We start from the raw sequence: 14,127 nt of genomic DNA, 5'->3' as shown, positions 1-14,127 counted from the left end.
GGCTCTTCCTAGCACTGTATCTCTCCTCACCCAAACACACAAAAATATCCATGACCAGTTCGTTCAGAACAGCCTGCCTGCATAAAGCAAGGTAGCATGTTGTGCCTGCTATTTCTAAGCAGATTTGGAAAAGAGATTTTTGTCCAGGGAGGCAAAAGCCAGTAGCAGAAGCTACACAAGTAAAAGGGAAGATGTGAATAACGCTGCCACCCAGCTCCCAGGACCTCTCCATGGAGAAGCTAGGCACTTAGTGATTTTTGCTCAGCTGAAATGTAAAGGGAACAAGACCCAAATGGTTGGTTTTAGTTGGCTAAAAGAATCATAGAATCATTGAGTTGGAAGAGACCCCATGGGCCATCCAGTCCAACCCTCTGCGAAGAAGCAGAAAAATCACATTCAAAACACCCCTGACAGATGGCCATCCAGGATCTGTTTTAAAGCCTCCAAAGAAGGAGCCTCCACCACACTCCGGGGCAGAGAGTTCTACTGCTGAACAGCTCTCACAGTTAAGAAGTTCTTCCTCATGTTCAGGTGGAATCTCCTTTCTTTCCTTTAGTTTGAAGCCATTGCTCCATTGTGTCCTAGTCTCCAGGGCAGCAGAAAACAAGCCTGTTCCCTCTTCCCTATGACTGCCTCTCATGTATTTATACATGGCTATCATGTCTCCTCTCAGCCTTCTCTTCTTCAGGCTAAACATGCCCAGCTCTTTAAACCGCTCCTCATAGGGCTTGTTCTCCCTTGATCATTTTAGTCGCCCTCCTCTGGACACATTCCAGCTTGTCAATATCTCTCTTCAATTGTGGTGCTCAGAACTGGACATAATATTCCAGGTGTGATCTAACCAAGGCAAAATAGAGAATGAGTAGCATACCTTCCCTGGATATAAACATTATACTCCTATTTATACATGGCCCTCATCATGTCTCCTCTCAGTCTTCTCTTCTGCAGGCTAAATATGCCCAGCTCTTTTAGCCTCTCCTCTTAGGGCTTGTTCTCTTGCCACTTGATCATTTTAGTCACCTTTTAGAAGTCCAACAATCTGACAGAGTTGGAGATCCTCACCTTATATTTCTCTTGGGTCTCAGACATCTTGGAGGAGGAGATGGAGAAAGCACCTGCCCTCCAAGTTTAGTATTTATTACTGTTCAGGCTATTGGTTGTTTCTGATGTTGTTTGATATTGCTTATGATGTTGTTTTATACATTTTATTGCACTGTGTTTTTTATCTATGTCTGATCGGGCTTGTCTCCATATAGGCCACCCTGAGTCCCTTTGGGGAGATGGAGGTGGGATACAAAAATAAAGTAGTAGTAGTAGTAGTAGTAGTAGTAGTAGTAGTTGTTGTTGTTGTTAAGCACAACAAGAATCTGAAATGGGAATCAGCCGAAAAAGTCGACATTGCAGCATAGCAAACTCCAGGAGGGAGTGAAAACCCCAAAGAGCAATCCAAACAGTAGGAATGGAAGGCTGAATCCAAGCACAGATCATGGGGCTGCTCAGTGCTGAACAGCTCCCTGCTTCTCCTGCTGTATTGGTTATGGCTGCAATCCTAGTTGTGTATGTGGGGCGGGGGGGGGGGGGGGGGGAGGGTCCTGGCCTCCCTCTCTGCATCAAAGGGGCTGAAGGAGAGCAAGGGCCAGGTTTCGCCAGGGACTTGGTTATAGTTCTGCGCCTGATCTTTCTAAACATCATTTCAAAGTCCCTCTGCACTTCATTATAGAGCAGCCTTTCTCAACCCGGGGGGAGGGGTTCGAAAGAGAGTGTCAGAGGGGTCACCAAAAACCATCAGAAAATATAGAATCATCTGTTGGTCATGGAGGTTCTGTGTGAAGTTTGGCCCAATTCTATTGTTGGTGGGGTTCAGAATCTTCTTTTATTGTAGGTGAACTATAAATCCCAGCAACTACAACTCCCAAATGTCAAGGTCTATTAATCCCAAACTCCACCAGTGTACACATTTAGGCATAATGAGTATTCGTGTCAAGTTTGGTCCAGATCCATCATTGTTTGAGTCCACAGTACCCTCTGGATGTAGGTGAACTAGAACTCCAAAACTCAAGGTCAATGCTCACCAAACCCTTCCAGTATTTTGTGTTGGTCATTGGAGTTCTGTGTGCCAAGTTTGGTCCAATTCCATTGCTGGTGGAGTTCAGAATGCTCTTTGATTGTAGGTGAACTATAAATCCCAGCAACTACAACTCCCAAATGACACCCCCCCCCCCCCAACCCCATCAGTGCTCAGATTTGGTTGTATTGGATTTTTGTGCCAAATTTGGTCCAGGGAATGTAAATATATCTTTCATATCAGATATTTACATTAGAATTCATAACAGTAGCAAAATTAGAGTTATGAAGTGGCAACGAAAATAATTTTATGGTTGGGGGGTCACCACAACATGAGGAACTGTATTAAGGGGTGGCTGCATTAGGAAGGTTGAGAAACACTGCTCTAGAGTTTAGGGTCCGGTTTTTGACATTTCCGAGGGCCACTTGGCCCCGGGGACAAGTAATGCCCATGCCTTTGTGTGCCAACATTTGGGTTGAGAAACACTGTTATAGAGGAATGGGAAGGGGGGCCCTCTCTCCCACACAAACTGAAGAGAAGTGGGGGGTCTCAGATGCCCCTTCTGCACCTCCAAAGCAGGGGGACCTTGGTGTCTGGCAGCCACACACAAGTGGGGAGAGGAGGGGGTTGAGAGACTGGCACCTTGTGCCCATTTCAGAAAGGAACACTATTGCTTGCTGGCCAGTCATCCAATGCTATGGCATGTTTTCAGGCCCACATTACAGGCTGGCCACCCAGTGCTTCCCACTGAAGAGCAGCAGGAGCAAGATTGACTAATCTGTCCTGTGCTGAAACCTCATTCTGGCAATTAAAACCTGCAAACGAAAGCAAACCCGGCCCTACAGTGCGTCAGTGGATGGAGACACCACTGGGAAAGGTGCCTGGCTCCTGTGCCAATGTGTGCCCCTCAAACCAGAGCTGATATGCCTGGGACCACCCTTTCTAGTCCTTTGGCCCCAGGAGCAAAGACAACCCCCCCCCCAATCCCTCCTTTTGTAAACACAAGTGGTTTTTGCAGACATGCTTTCTGTCCAATCTGTGGAAGAATCGGCAGGCTGTTCCTTACTTGATCAAACCATGGCTCCTCCATCAAATGGGATCAGGTTCTTGCTGGTTGAATTTTTGCCTCCAAGCTTCTGCCTGGTCTATTCGCTGTGATTGGTCATTGTCTGATAGCCTTGGTTTGTGATCGGCAACTGCTTTTCAATACCTGGCTGCTCTTTTCACTGCCTTCGGAGCTAAAATCTTAGATGGCCAGGGTTAGTTGTTTGCTGGCCTCTGTTGATCAAGGGTCTGGAGAACAAGCCCTATGAGGAGCGGCTTAAGGAGCTGGGCATGTTTAGCCTGAAGAAGAGAAGGCTGAGAGGAGATATGATAGCCATGTATAAATATGTGAGAGGAAGCCACGGGGAGGGGGGAGCAAGCTTGTTTTCTGCTTCCTTGGAGACTAGGACGCGGAACAATGGCTTCAAAGTACAAGAAAGGAGATTCCATCTGAACATGAGAAAGAACTTCCTGACTGTGAGAGCCATTCAGCAGTGGAACTCTCTGCCCCGGAGTGTGGTGGAGGCTCCTTCTTTGGAAGCTTTTAAACAGAGGCTGGATGATCATCTGTCAGGGGTGATTTGAATGCAATATTCCTGCTTCTTGGCAGGGGGTTGGACTGGATGGCCCATGACGTCTCTTCCAACTCTTTGATTCTATGATTCTTAGCCTTTTGTGGTGGAGACACCCTTGTTAAACCCTTGTGCCAGCAGGACTGCTGACTGAAAGATCAGTGGTTTGAATCCAAGGAGTGGGGTGAGCTCCTGCCTGTCAGCTCCAGCTTCTCATATAGGGACATGAGAGAAACCTCCCACAGGATGATAAAACTTCCAGGCATCCAACGTCCTTGCGGACAGGCAATTCTCTCACACCTGAAGCGACTTGCAGTTTCTCAAATCGTTCCTAACACAAAAAAAGCCTTTATGATGCTGAATGATCTTGGAGAGCAAGGAATCATTGGCTGCAGATTCTTTTCATCTGGGCAATCAAATTCTTCTGTGCTTTGAGGCCTTCAATCGTTCATAGGCAGTCTCCATGATGTCGGCCTCTGCTAATAGCCCAATAGTTTAGCCATTGGTATTTCAATAGTTATAGCCCCTTTGTCTCTTGGAGCATCCATATTTGAAGAGGAATACTTTGGAAGATTGGCCATAAACAGTCCAAGTTTCCAGGGTTCTGAGACAGATTGTCCAGGAGGTTGAAGAATAGTTCTATAGGCATAAACGTGTTAATCTATTCATTCAAAAACTGAGAGCTCTTTAATTTTGCAATCATAATCTGCACAATATTTGGGCGCTTCTGCTTGTCCGTAACTATTATTCCATTTCATATCTGATGTTATATCCCACTGTGTTGATCTTTCCTTTATTGTTTTTATGTTATTGTTATTTTTATGGTGGTATATTATTTTAATTTAATTTTAATTCGAATTATTATTTTGCTGTATGTATTTCATTTGTTTATTGTATTTGTCGGGCTTGGCCTCATGTTAAACGCCCTGAATCCCTGAGGGGAGATGGTGGTGGGCAGGCATGTAGCTGGTGGGGGGGGGGGGGGGGCTTGAGGGGCTTCAGCCCCCCCCCCCCCAAATTCTCAGGGTGGTCCATGAGAAGGCCTTACAGGTACATTATTTAAACTGTTATGTTTATTTATATCATGATCTGATCACCATACTCAATATATCCCATATGCATGGGGGTATTGGGATAACAATACAAAAGGTTTGCTAGGGTAGATCCTCAGCCCCCCCCCCCAATCAAACTCAGCCCCTACCGAATCAAAATCCTGGCCACGGGCCTGGTGGCGGGGTATAAATAAACAATAATTAACTTGTCCCATATTGCAAACAAGCATTGCTTAAATCCCAAATGTGATAAATTAAGGCGGTGTCTACTGCCAGGCAGTAGAGTAAAGAAAAGGTTTCCCATTGTCATTAGTCTAGTCGTGTCTGACTCTAGGGGGTGGTGCTCATCTCCATTTCTAAGCCGAAGAGCCGGCATTGTCCATAGATACCTCCTAGTTCATGTGGCCTGCATGACTGCATGGAGCACCGTTAACTTCCCGCCGAAACAGTACCTATTGATCTATTATTTATTTATTTACTATATTTGTATTTACTGTATTTGTATACTGCTTTTCTCAGCCTTTCGGCGACTCAATGTGATCTACTCACATTCGCATGTTTTCAAACTGCTAGGTTGGCAGGAGCCCCCGGTGGCGCAGTGGGTTAAACCACTGAGCTACTAAACTTGTTGACCGAAGAGTCGCAGGTTCGAATCTGTCAGCCCCGCTTCTGCCAACCTAGCAGTTTGAAAACATGCAAATGTGAGTAGATCAGCAGGTACCGCTCCAACGGGAAGGTAATGGCACTCCATGCAGTCATGCCAGCCACATGGTCTTGGAGGTGTCTATGAACAATGCCGGCTCTTTGGCCTAGAAATGGAGATGTGCACCACCCCCCAGAGTCAGACATGACTGGACAATGTCAGGGGAATACCTTGACCTAGGTTGGCAGAAGCTGGGGCTAACAGCGGGAGCTCACTCCACTGCCTGGATTTGAACCACTGACCTTTTGGTCAGCAAGTTCAGCAGCTCCGTGGTTTAACCCTCTATGCCACCGGGGGCTCTGTTGTAGTTAAGTACATTTCCATATTCCGAGCCCAAGTTTTATAATTGCTGCCTTTCAGCTTCTTCTGGTTGAGAACGAGGCTGGGATCAGCAGTGCCATTGTACCTTCATCAGGTAGGCTCTAGGAACTCTTTGTCCCCCATCTCACAGAAAACATGAGAAGATTCAGCCTGGAGGCCAAAACCCAAAAGTGGTGGGTTATAGATAGAATCCCTGGTGATTGCCCCTCTTTCTGGAAAAGAGGGAGACTAGTTCAATTAAAATTGAACCAGTCTCCAGCAGAGTTTGTAACTGGACATGCTGAGTATTTTGGGTCTCTCAGAATGGGTACAAGATGGGCTGCCATTGAAGACTGTTCAGAAGCTTCAAGTGGTCCAACGTGTGGCAGCCAGTGTACAGAGAGAGGACATCCCTTCTCTTACGCCAGCTCCACTGGTTGCCCATCTGCTACAGAGCACAATTCAAATTGCTGACTTTAGCCTATAAAGCCCTGAATGGTTCCGGCCCTGCTTACCTGTCCGAACGTATCTCCCTCTATGAACCATCTCAGAGATTAAAATTGTTTGGGGAGGCCCTGCTCTCAATCCCACCTCCTTCACAGGCGTGGTTTGTGGGGACGAGGAACAGGGCCTTCTCAGTGGTGGCCCCTCAGCTGTGGAACTCCTCAGCAAAATCAGGTCAGCCTCCTCCCTCCTGACCAAGTAAAAACATGGCTCTGGGGCCAAGCTTTTGGCCAATAGTGCTATGCAATAAGTAAAGTAGACTTATATGCAATAATGACTATGTCCTCGGATGACGTGAATTTAAAATTGTTTTTTTTAATGTTTTATTGTTTTTAATTTGTTTTAATGTACATGTCTATTGGGTTGTTGTAGGTTTTTCCAGGCTATATGGCCATGTTCTAGAGGCATTTTCTCCTGACGTTTCACTTGCATCTATGGCAAGCATCCTCAGAGGTAGTGAGGTCTGTTGGAAGTAGGAAAATGGGTTTGTATATCTGTGGAATGACCAGAGTGAGACAAAGGACTTTTGTCTGCTGGAGCTAGGTGTGAATGTTTCAACTGACCACCTTGATTAGCATTTAATGGCTTGGAAGTGCCAGGGGGAATCTTAAATGCCCCCCAACCCCATCAGTGCTCAGATACCCTTCCAGTATTTTGCGTTGGCCCTCTCCCTCGTCCCCACAAATCGCACTTGCGATAGAGGCGGGAGCGCGAGATGGGCCTCTCCTGAAGATCGAAGGGATCATGTAGGTTTATAAAAGGAAATGTGATCACGAAGGTAGGCAGGTCCCAAACCATTCAGGGCTTTGCAGGTACGTACCTGCACCTTGAATTGGGACCGGAAAATAAACAGCAGCCAATGGAGCTCCTTAAACAGGGGAGTTGACCACCTGAACATTAGGAAGAACTTCCTGACTGTGAGAAGAGTTGTTCAGCAGTGGGACTCTCTGCCTCAGAGTCTGGTGGAAGCTCCTTCCTTGGGAGCTTTTAAACCGAAGTTGTATGTACATCTGTCAGGGCTGTTTTGATTGTGCTTTTCCTGTACGGCAGTGGGTTAAACTAGATAGCTCATGGGATCTCTTCCAACTCTATTATTCAATGACTATCTCTCTGCAACAAGCTTTGGCAGAATAAAGCAAACAGGCAGATTCCACCACCTTCTGGGTTCACCCGTAAAAGAGAGATCACGGCCTATGCATAAGTGGGCCTTTAGAAAGAAGTTAAAAACGTGGATGTGGGACCAGGCCTTCGAGTAATCTTGTTGACAATGACAGTGACAATGATGACAATCGCTATGGAAATGGACTATGGACATGCTTGATGGAGTCTCTAATTACAGAATTCGGCTCAGATAAGGCCACCAGGCTGTTACTGAAACAGAAACAGATTTTAATTGATTAGTGTGATTTAATGTTTTTGTTGTTGTTGTTCATTCGTTCAGTCGTCTCCGACTCTTCGTGACCTCATGGACCAGCCCACGCCAGAGCTCCCTGTCGGCCGCCACCACCCCCAGCTCCCTCAAGGTCAGTCCAGTCACCTCAAGGATGCCATCCATCCATCTTGCCCTTGGTCGGCCCCTCTTCCTTTTGCCTTCCACTTTCCCCAGCATCATTGTCTTCTCTAGGCTTTCCCGTCTCCTCATGATGTGGCCAAAGTACTTCAACTTTGTCTCCAGTATCTTTCCCTCCAGTGAGCAGTCGGGCTTTATTTCCTGGAGGATGGACTGGTTGGATCTTCTCGCAGTCCAAGGCACTCTCAGCACTTTCCTCCAACACCACAGCTCAAAAGCATCGATCTTCCTTCGCTCAGCCTTCCCTAAGGTCCAGCTCTCACATCCGTAGGTGACTACAGGGAATACCATGGCTTTGACTAGGCGGATCTTTGTTGCCAGTCTGATGTCTCTACTCTTTACTATTTTATCGAGACTGGACATTGCTCTCCTCCCAAGAAGTAAGCGTCTTCTGATTTCCTGGCCACAGTCTGCATCTGCAGTAATCTTTGCACCTAGAAATACAAAGTCTGTCACGGCCTCCACGGTTTCTCCCTCTATTTTCCAGTTGTCAATCATTCTTGTTGCCATAATCTTGGTTTTTTTGACGTTTAGCTGCAACCCGGCTTTTGCGCTTTCTTCTTTCACCTTGATTAGAAGGCTCCTTTAATGTTTTAAATGTATGTAATTATTGAATTTTGTTATGTACTAGCTATCCCTTGCCACGCGTTGCTGTGGCCCATTCTGTTGATCTGGAAAATAAAGTAATGAGAAAGTGTTGGTTTCTAATATATGTCATGTCTTTATGCTTGTGGGTAAACAGTATTTCTTGCTGTTTCTTTGTCAGTGTTGATGTGGAGATTGTCTGGTTTGCCCAACCTGGAACATGCAACATATAATTTTCCTTCTTCAGGGGTCCCTTTCAAATTTATGATACTATCTCTCTCTCTGTGTGTGAATCATATCTATCTATATCTCTGGCTGGATGGCTCTTTGTCAGGAGGGCTTTGATTACATTTTCTTGCCCTAGTGAAGGGAATTGGGCTGGATAGCCTTGAGTATTTTCTGTTGGTCATAGGGTTCTGTGTGGGAGGTTTGGCCCAATTCTGTAGTTGGTCTGGTTCAGAACGCCCTTTGATTGTAGGTGAACTATAAATCCCAGTAACTACAACTCTCAAATGTCAAGGTCTATTTTCCCCAAACTCCATCTGTATTCATATTTGGGCATATGGAATATTCATGCCAAATTTGGTCCAGATCCATCATTTTTTGAGTCCATGGTAGTCTCTGGATGTAGGTGAACTACAACTCCCAAACTCAAGGTCAATGCCCACCAAACACTTCCAGTATTTTCTGTTGGTCAGGGGAGTCCTGTGTGCCACGTTTGGTTCAATTCCATAGTTGGTGGGGTTCAGAATGCTCTTCAATTATAGGTGAACTATAAATCCCAGCAACTACAACTTCCAAATGACAAAATCATATTTTTTGAGTGAAGGACATACATCGGGTTATTAGGTGTCTTGTGTCCAAATTTGGTGTCAATTGGTCCAGTGGTTTTTCAGTTGTGTTAATCCCACAAACGAACATTACATTTTTATTTATATAGATTTTATTATGTGTACATTGGAGGCATCGAATTGTTGCCGGCTGGAAGCCGCCCTGAGTCCCCCCACCCCTGGGGTGGGGAGGTTGAGAAGGGTGGGGTACAAATATCTGAAATAAATAAATAAATAGGTAGGCCCAGTTTGGACTTGGGTCACGCCTTAGTTGTGTAACTCCCTCCGCTTTCCCTTTCTGCCCGGCAGGACTACACCATCACCATGTACTTCCAGCAAAGCTGGCGAGACAAACGCTTGGCCTACAGCGACCTGCCTCTCAACCTGACGCTGGACAACCGCGTAGCCGACCAGCTGTGGCTCCCGGACACCTACTTCCTGAATGACAAGAAGTCCTTCCTGCATGGGGTGACGGTCAAGAACCGCATGATCCGGCTGCACCCGGATGGGACGGTCCTCTACGGCCTGCGGTGAGTCCAGCGCTGGTGGAGGTGTTAGTTGGCTCTGATTAATTGTCTGGAATTCCCCTGCTTTTGGAGTCCTGCTGTTTATTTACTATCCTGATTTTAGAGGTTTTTAAATACCGGTAGCCAGATTTTTTCAATACTGGTAGGCTGGGAGTGCAGCCGGCTCTCTGTAGCAAGGGAGGCATGAGCCGACGGCAGACTTTTGGGGTCTGAATACCATATTGTATCCCAGAAAGTGGTTGTGTTCATTTCCCTTTCTGGTCTTAATATGATTTTTCTGGAGCCTGACTCTGAATGGCTGACTCTGAATGGCTCTTGCTGCTCTCAAAGTCATTCCAGATCCAGTCCAAATGCTAAGTTTGTTTCTCCATTCCTAGCAGAATTTAGAATTGATATATTATTTGGTTCTTGTAGGTTTTTTCGGGCTATAGAGCCATGTTCTAGAGGCATTTCTCCTGACGTTTCGCCTGCATCTATGGCAAGCATCCTCAGAGGTAGTGAAGATGCTTGCCTCACTACCTCTGAGGATGCTTGCCATAGATGCAGGCGAAACTTCAGGAGAGAATGCCTCTAGACCAGTGATGGGCAACCTTTTGAGCTTGGTGTGTCAAATTTGCCAAAAGCCTGACCATAACTTGAGTGGGGTGTCAACTTCGAGAAAAAATAAACGTAATTTTGCAATATTTATAGTAGTGAGCATCACCTCTCTATAGCCCGAAGAAACCTACAAGAACCTTGTGATTCCAGCCATGAAAGCCTTCGACGATATATTATTTGTGATAACCTCTGAGTGGCACATCAGAACATATGCAGAGAGCCAGCTGTGGCTTTCCTATTTGGTGGTTCTCCTGCAACTTTGGTCTCAATCCCTTCCCTTTGTCTACCTTCTGAGTCTTGCAACCTTGTAGAAAGTGGCAGAATGGAAACCTTTGCCAATGCTCTGGCCATTTTGGGAGGGCTTTCCCAGGCACAGAGAGCTCCATTTCACAAATCCAAGGCTTTGAGTCACTTGCGCTGTGTGCCTGTTTGTGGCAGAACTGTTACCCAGAGGACTATGACTACTCAGAGTTGCAGAATAATAATGTTACAAGACTAAATATAGACTGTTTGGTGGAAGAGCGGTTTTTATTGTTTGGGAGTTGAAATGGGAGGAAGATAGTACATATTTGCCCTCCAAGGGTTTGAGGGGAGAATACAGAATGGGGGTGACAAAGGGGTGCGTGCGATAAAGGGTGGAAGCCCTCTGGGTGTAGATGGGCCATGTTCCAGAAGCATTTTCTCCTGATGTTTCGCCCACATCTATGGCAGGCATCCTCAGAGGTTGTGAGGTCTGTTGGAAACTAGGCAAGTGGGGTTTATATACCTGTGGTAAAATGTCCAGGGTGGAAGAAAGAACTGTTGTCTGCTTGAAGCAAGTCTGAATGCTGCAAATGGCCAGTTTGGTTAGCATTTAATGGCTTTGCAGCTTCAAAGTCTGGCTGCTTGCTTCCTGGGAAAATCCTTTGTTTGGAGGTGTTAGCTGGCTCTGATTGATATTGCCTGGAAAGAATCATAGAATCATAGAGTTGGAGGAGACCTCAAGTCTAACCCCTGCCAAGAAGCAGGAATATTGCATTCAAAGCACCCCTGACAGATGACCATCCAGCCTCTGCTTAAAAGCCTCCAAACAAGGAGCCTCCACCACACTCCGGGGCAGAGAGTGCCACTGCTGAACAGCTCTCACAGTCAGGAAGTTCTTCCTCATGTTCATATGGAATCTCCTTTCTTGTAGTTTGAAGCCATTGGAATTCCTGTGTTTTTTGAATCTTGCTCTTTATTTACTGTCCTGATTTTAGAGTTTTTAAAATATACAGATTTTGTTCGTTTTCATTTTCTCAAACCCTAGACATTATTCCACAGGCAATAATGTGAATGTTGCAAATGGTCACCTTGATTAGTATTTAATGGCCTGGCAGCTTCAAAGCCTGGCTGGTTGCAGCCTGGGGGAATCCTTTGTTTGGAGGTGTTAGCTGGCTCTGATTGATTATCTGGAATTCCCTTGCTTTTTGAGTCTTGCTCTTTATTTACTGTCCTGATTTTAGAGGTTTTTTAAAAAAAAATACTGGTAGCCAGATTTTGTTCATTTTCATTTTCTCCCACCCTAGACATTATTCCACAGGTAATAATGTGAATGTTGCAAATGGTCACCTTGATTAGTATTTAATGGCCTGGCAGCTTCATAGAATCATAAAATCAAAGAGTTGGAAGAGACCTCATGGGCCATCCAGTCCAACCCCCTGCCAAGAAGCAGGAATATTGCATTCAAAACACCCCTGACAGATGGCCATCCAGCCTCTGTTTAAAAGCTTCCAAAGAAGGAGCCTCCACCACACTCCCTCCGGGGCAGAGAGTTCCACTGCTGAACGGCTCTCACAGTCAGGAAGTTCTTTCTCATGTTCAGATGGAATCTCCTTTCTTGTAGTTTGAAAGCCTGGCTGGTTTCTGCCTGGGGGAAACCTTTGTTTGGCCTGATTTTAGAGGGTTTTTTTTAATACTGGTAGCTTGGGACTGGGGCCAGTTCATGTGAGAATGGCGTCTGTAAAAGAATCACCCACACGAGGAGAACCTCAGGACTTCAGAAAGATAGTTTAGGCTGAGGAAATCATGGTGAATGAGAAGCAGTTGTAGTTTTGCTTTTGTGTTTTGCCCACTTGGCACCAAAGCCACACCAAGTGCAACAGGATGGGTTTGTTTGTGTGTGAGAAAGAGATGGATGTCAGATATAGAGAGGAAGAAGCACATGTTGTGTGGTCACCTGGTGTTTAACAGGCAAGCCTTGAAGTGTGGCATTTTCCCATCCATTTTCGGCCTATAAGATGGCAGCAGAGGACTCTGTCCACAAAGCACTGGGCATCTCAGGGGCACAAGATTCCCTGTGCCAGGAGGGTAGTGGTGCTAATCCCCATGCAGACCCTTTTCTCCTAGCTTTCCCATTTTGGTGCCTTCCTTCCAGGAGGGAGAGGAGCTTGGCTGAAGGAAGAGATGGGGGAACAATGGTCATGGAAAGAAAATGGCCTTTGCTGGGAATAAACACTAGATGCTGCAGGGCATCCTCCTCTCCCCAGGAAACTGCCTATGCCAGCACATCAAACAGGCATTTGTCCTGCTTCTGAGGTGTCCTTCTTTTATTTCAACACCACATTTATCAGAGGGCAGCAGATTCATGTGTGTGTGTGGGGGGGGGGGGGGGGGTCGCCAGCCAGGAGGGACCCAGAGCATCCTGTGGGTGGGTACACTCCTTTTCCTACTAGCCAGAAGCCACTGAGAGCCAGGTCAAGCCTTCACGGTACTGCAACCATTCTTTGCTGGGGATCTTCTTGGGCTGGGCAAGGCAGGAAGATTCCAGACTACAGATGGACTGGGGAAATGGGTTGCCGTGAATTTTCCTGACTGTATGGCCATGCTCCAGAAGCATTCTCTCCTGCCATTTTGCCCACATCTATGGCAGGCATCCTCAGAGGTTGTGAGGTCTGTTGGAAACTAGGCAAGTGGGCAGGCCTGTAGCGAGGGGGTAGTTTTAGGGGTTCAACCCCCCCCTGAAATGTTTCAGATTAAAAAAAAACCTGGTTTACTCAAGAATTTTAACAGGTTAACCAAATCCTCATGCTAAGTCTATGAGATGCAAAAAATTAAGAGTCCCTCCAGAACTTCAAGCACTATCTCAGGCAAATATTGACAATTTATTCACTCTATCATTACTTGCAGCAATAGCCAATGTAGCGAAGCAACCAAGTTTGGGGGGGGGGTGTTGAATGCTCTCATTAAGGAGGCCAGACTTGGTGGAGGTGGTTGACAGGGGCGGAGTTGCAGGCTATTGAAGGCTGCTCTGCCCCCTGCTGTGCTCTTTGCTTCAGCGTGAGCTAGGAGGCAGGTTTCAACCCCTCCCCCCCCCCCCGTGAAAATTACAACCCCCCCAAAAAAATTTCAACCCCTCTCGAATTTTTTTTCTGGCTACGGCCCTGCAAATGGGGGGTATTTATATATCTGTGGAATGTCCAGGGTGGAAGAAAGAACTCCTGTCTCTTTGAGACAATTGTGAACTCTGCAATTGGCCACCTTGATTAGCATTGAAAAGTCTTGCAGCTTCAAGGCTTGGCTGCTTCCTGCTTGAGGGAATCCTTTGTTGGGAAGTGTGTTTGTTTCGTGTCATGAGTTTTGTTCTTTCTTTACTGTTCTTGTGCTGAGCAAAGCAGGAAGATCCCAGGCTACAAAGGGACTGGGGAAATGGGTTTCTGTGAGTTTTCAAGGCTGTATTGCCATGTTCCAAAAGCATTGTTTCCTAACGTTTTGCCCATGGTGGGCATCCTTAGAGGTTGTGCGGTCTGTTGGAAACTAG

General features: G+C 46.3%; 1 protein-coding gene across 1 annotated transcript in view; it reads left to right on the top strand.

Annotated features, from left to right (window-relative positions):
• Nucleotides 1-14,127, top strand: part of LOC132762930 (gamma-aminobutyric acid receptor subunit beta-4) — a 56,991-nt gene that overhangs the window by 26,890 nt on the left and 15,974 nt on the right. Inside the window, exon 4 of the mRNA XM_060756181.2 lies at nt 9,535-9,755. Within this exon, the coding sequence (XP_060612164.1) occupies nt 9,535-9,755 (221 nt within the window). The remainder of the gene's footprint in view (nt 1-9,534; nt 9,756-14,127) is intronic.

The sequence above is a fragment of the Anolis sagrei genome, chromosome 10, assembly GCF_037176765.1.
Source record: "Anolis sagrei isolate rAnoSag1 chromosome 10, rAnoSag1.mat, whole genome shotgun sequence".
NCBI classification, from domain to species: Eukaryota; Metazoa; Chordata; class Lepidosauria; order Squamata; family Dactyloidae; genus Anolis; species Anolis sagrei.
Note: the sequence above shows the minus strand (reverse complement) of the source record. Positions and strands in the feature narration are given on the sequence as shown.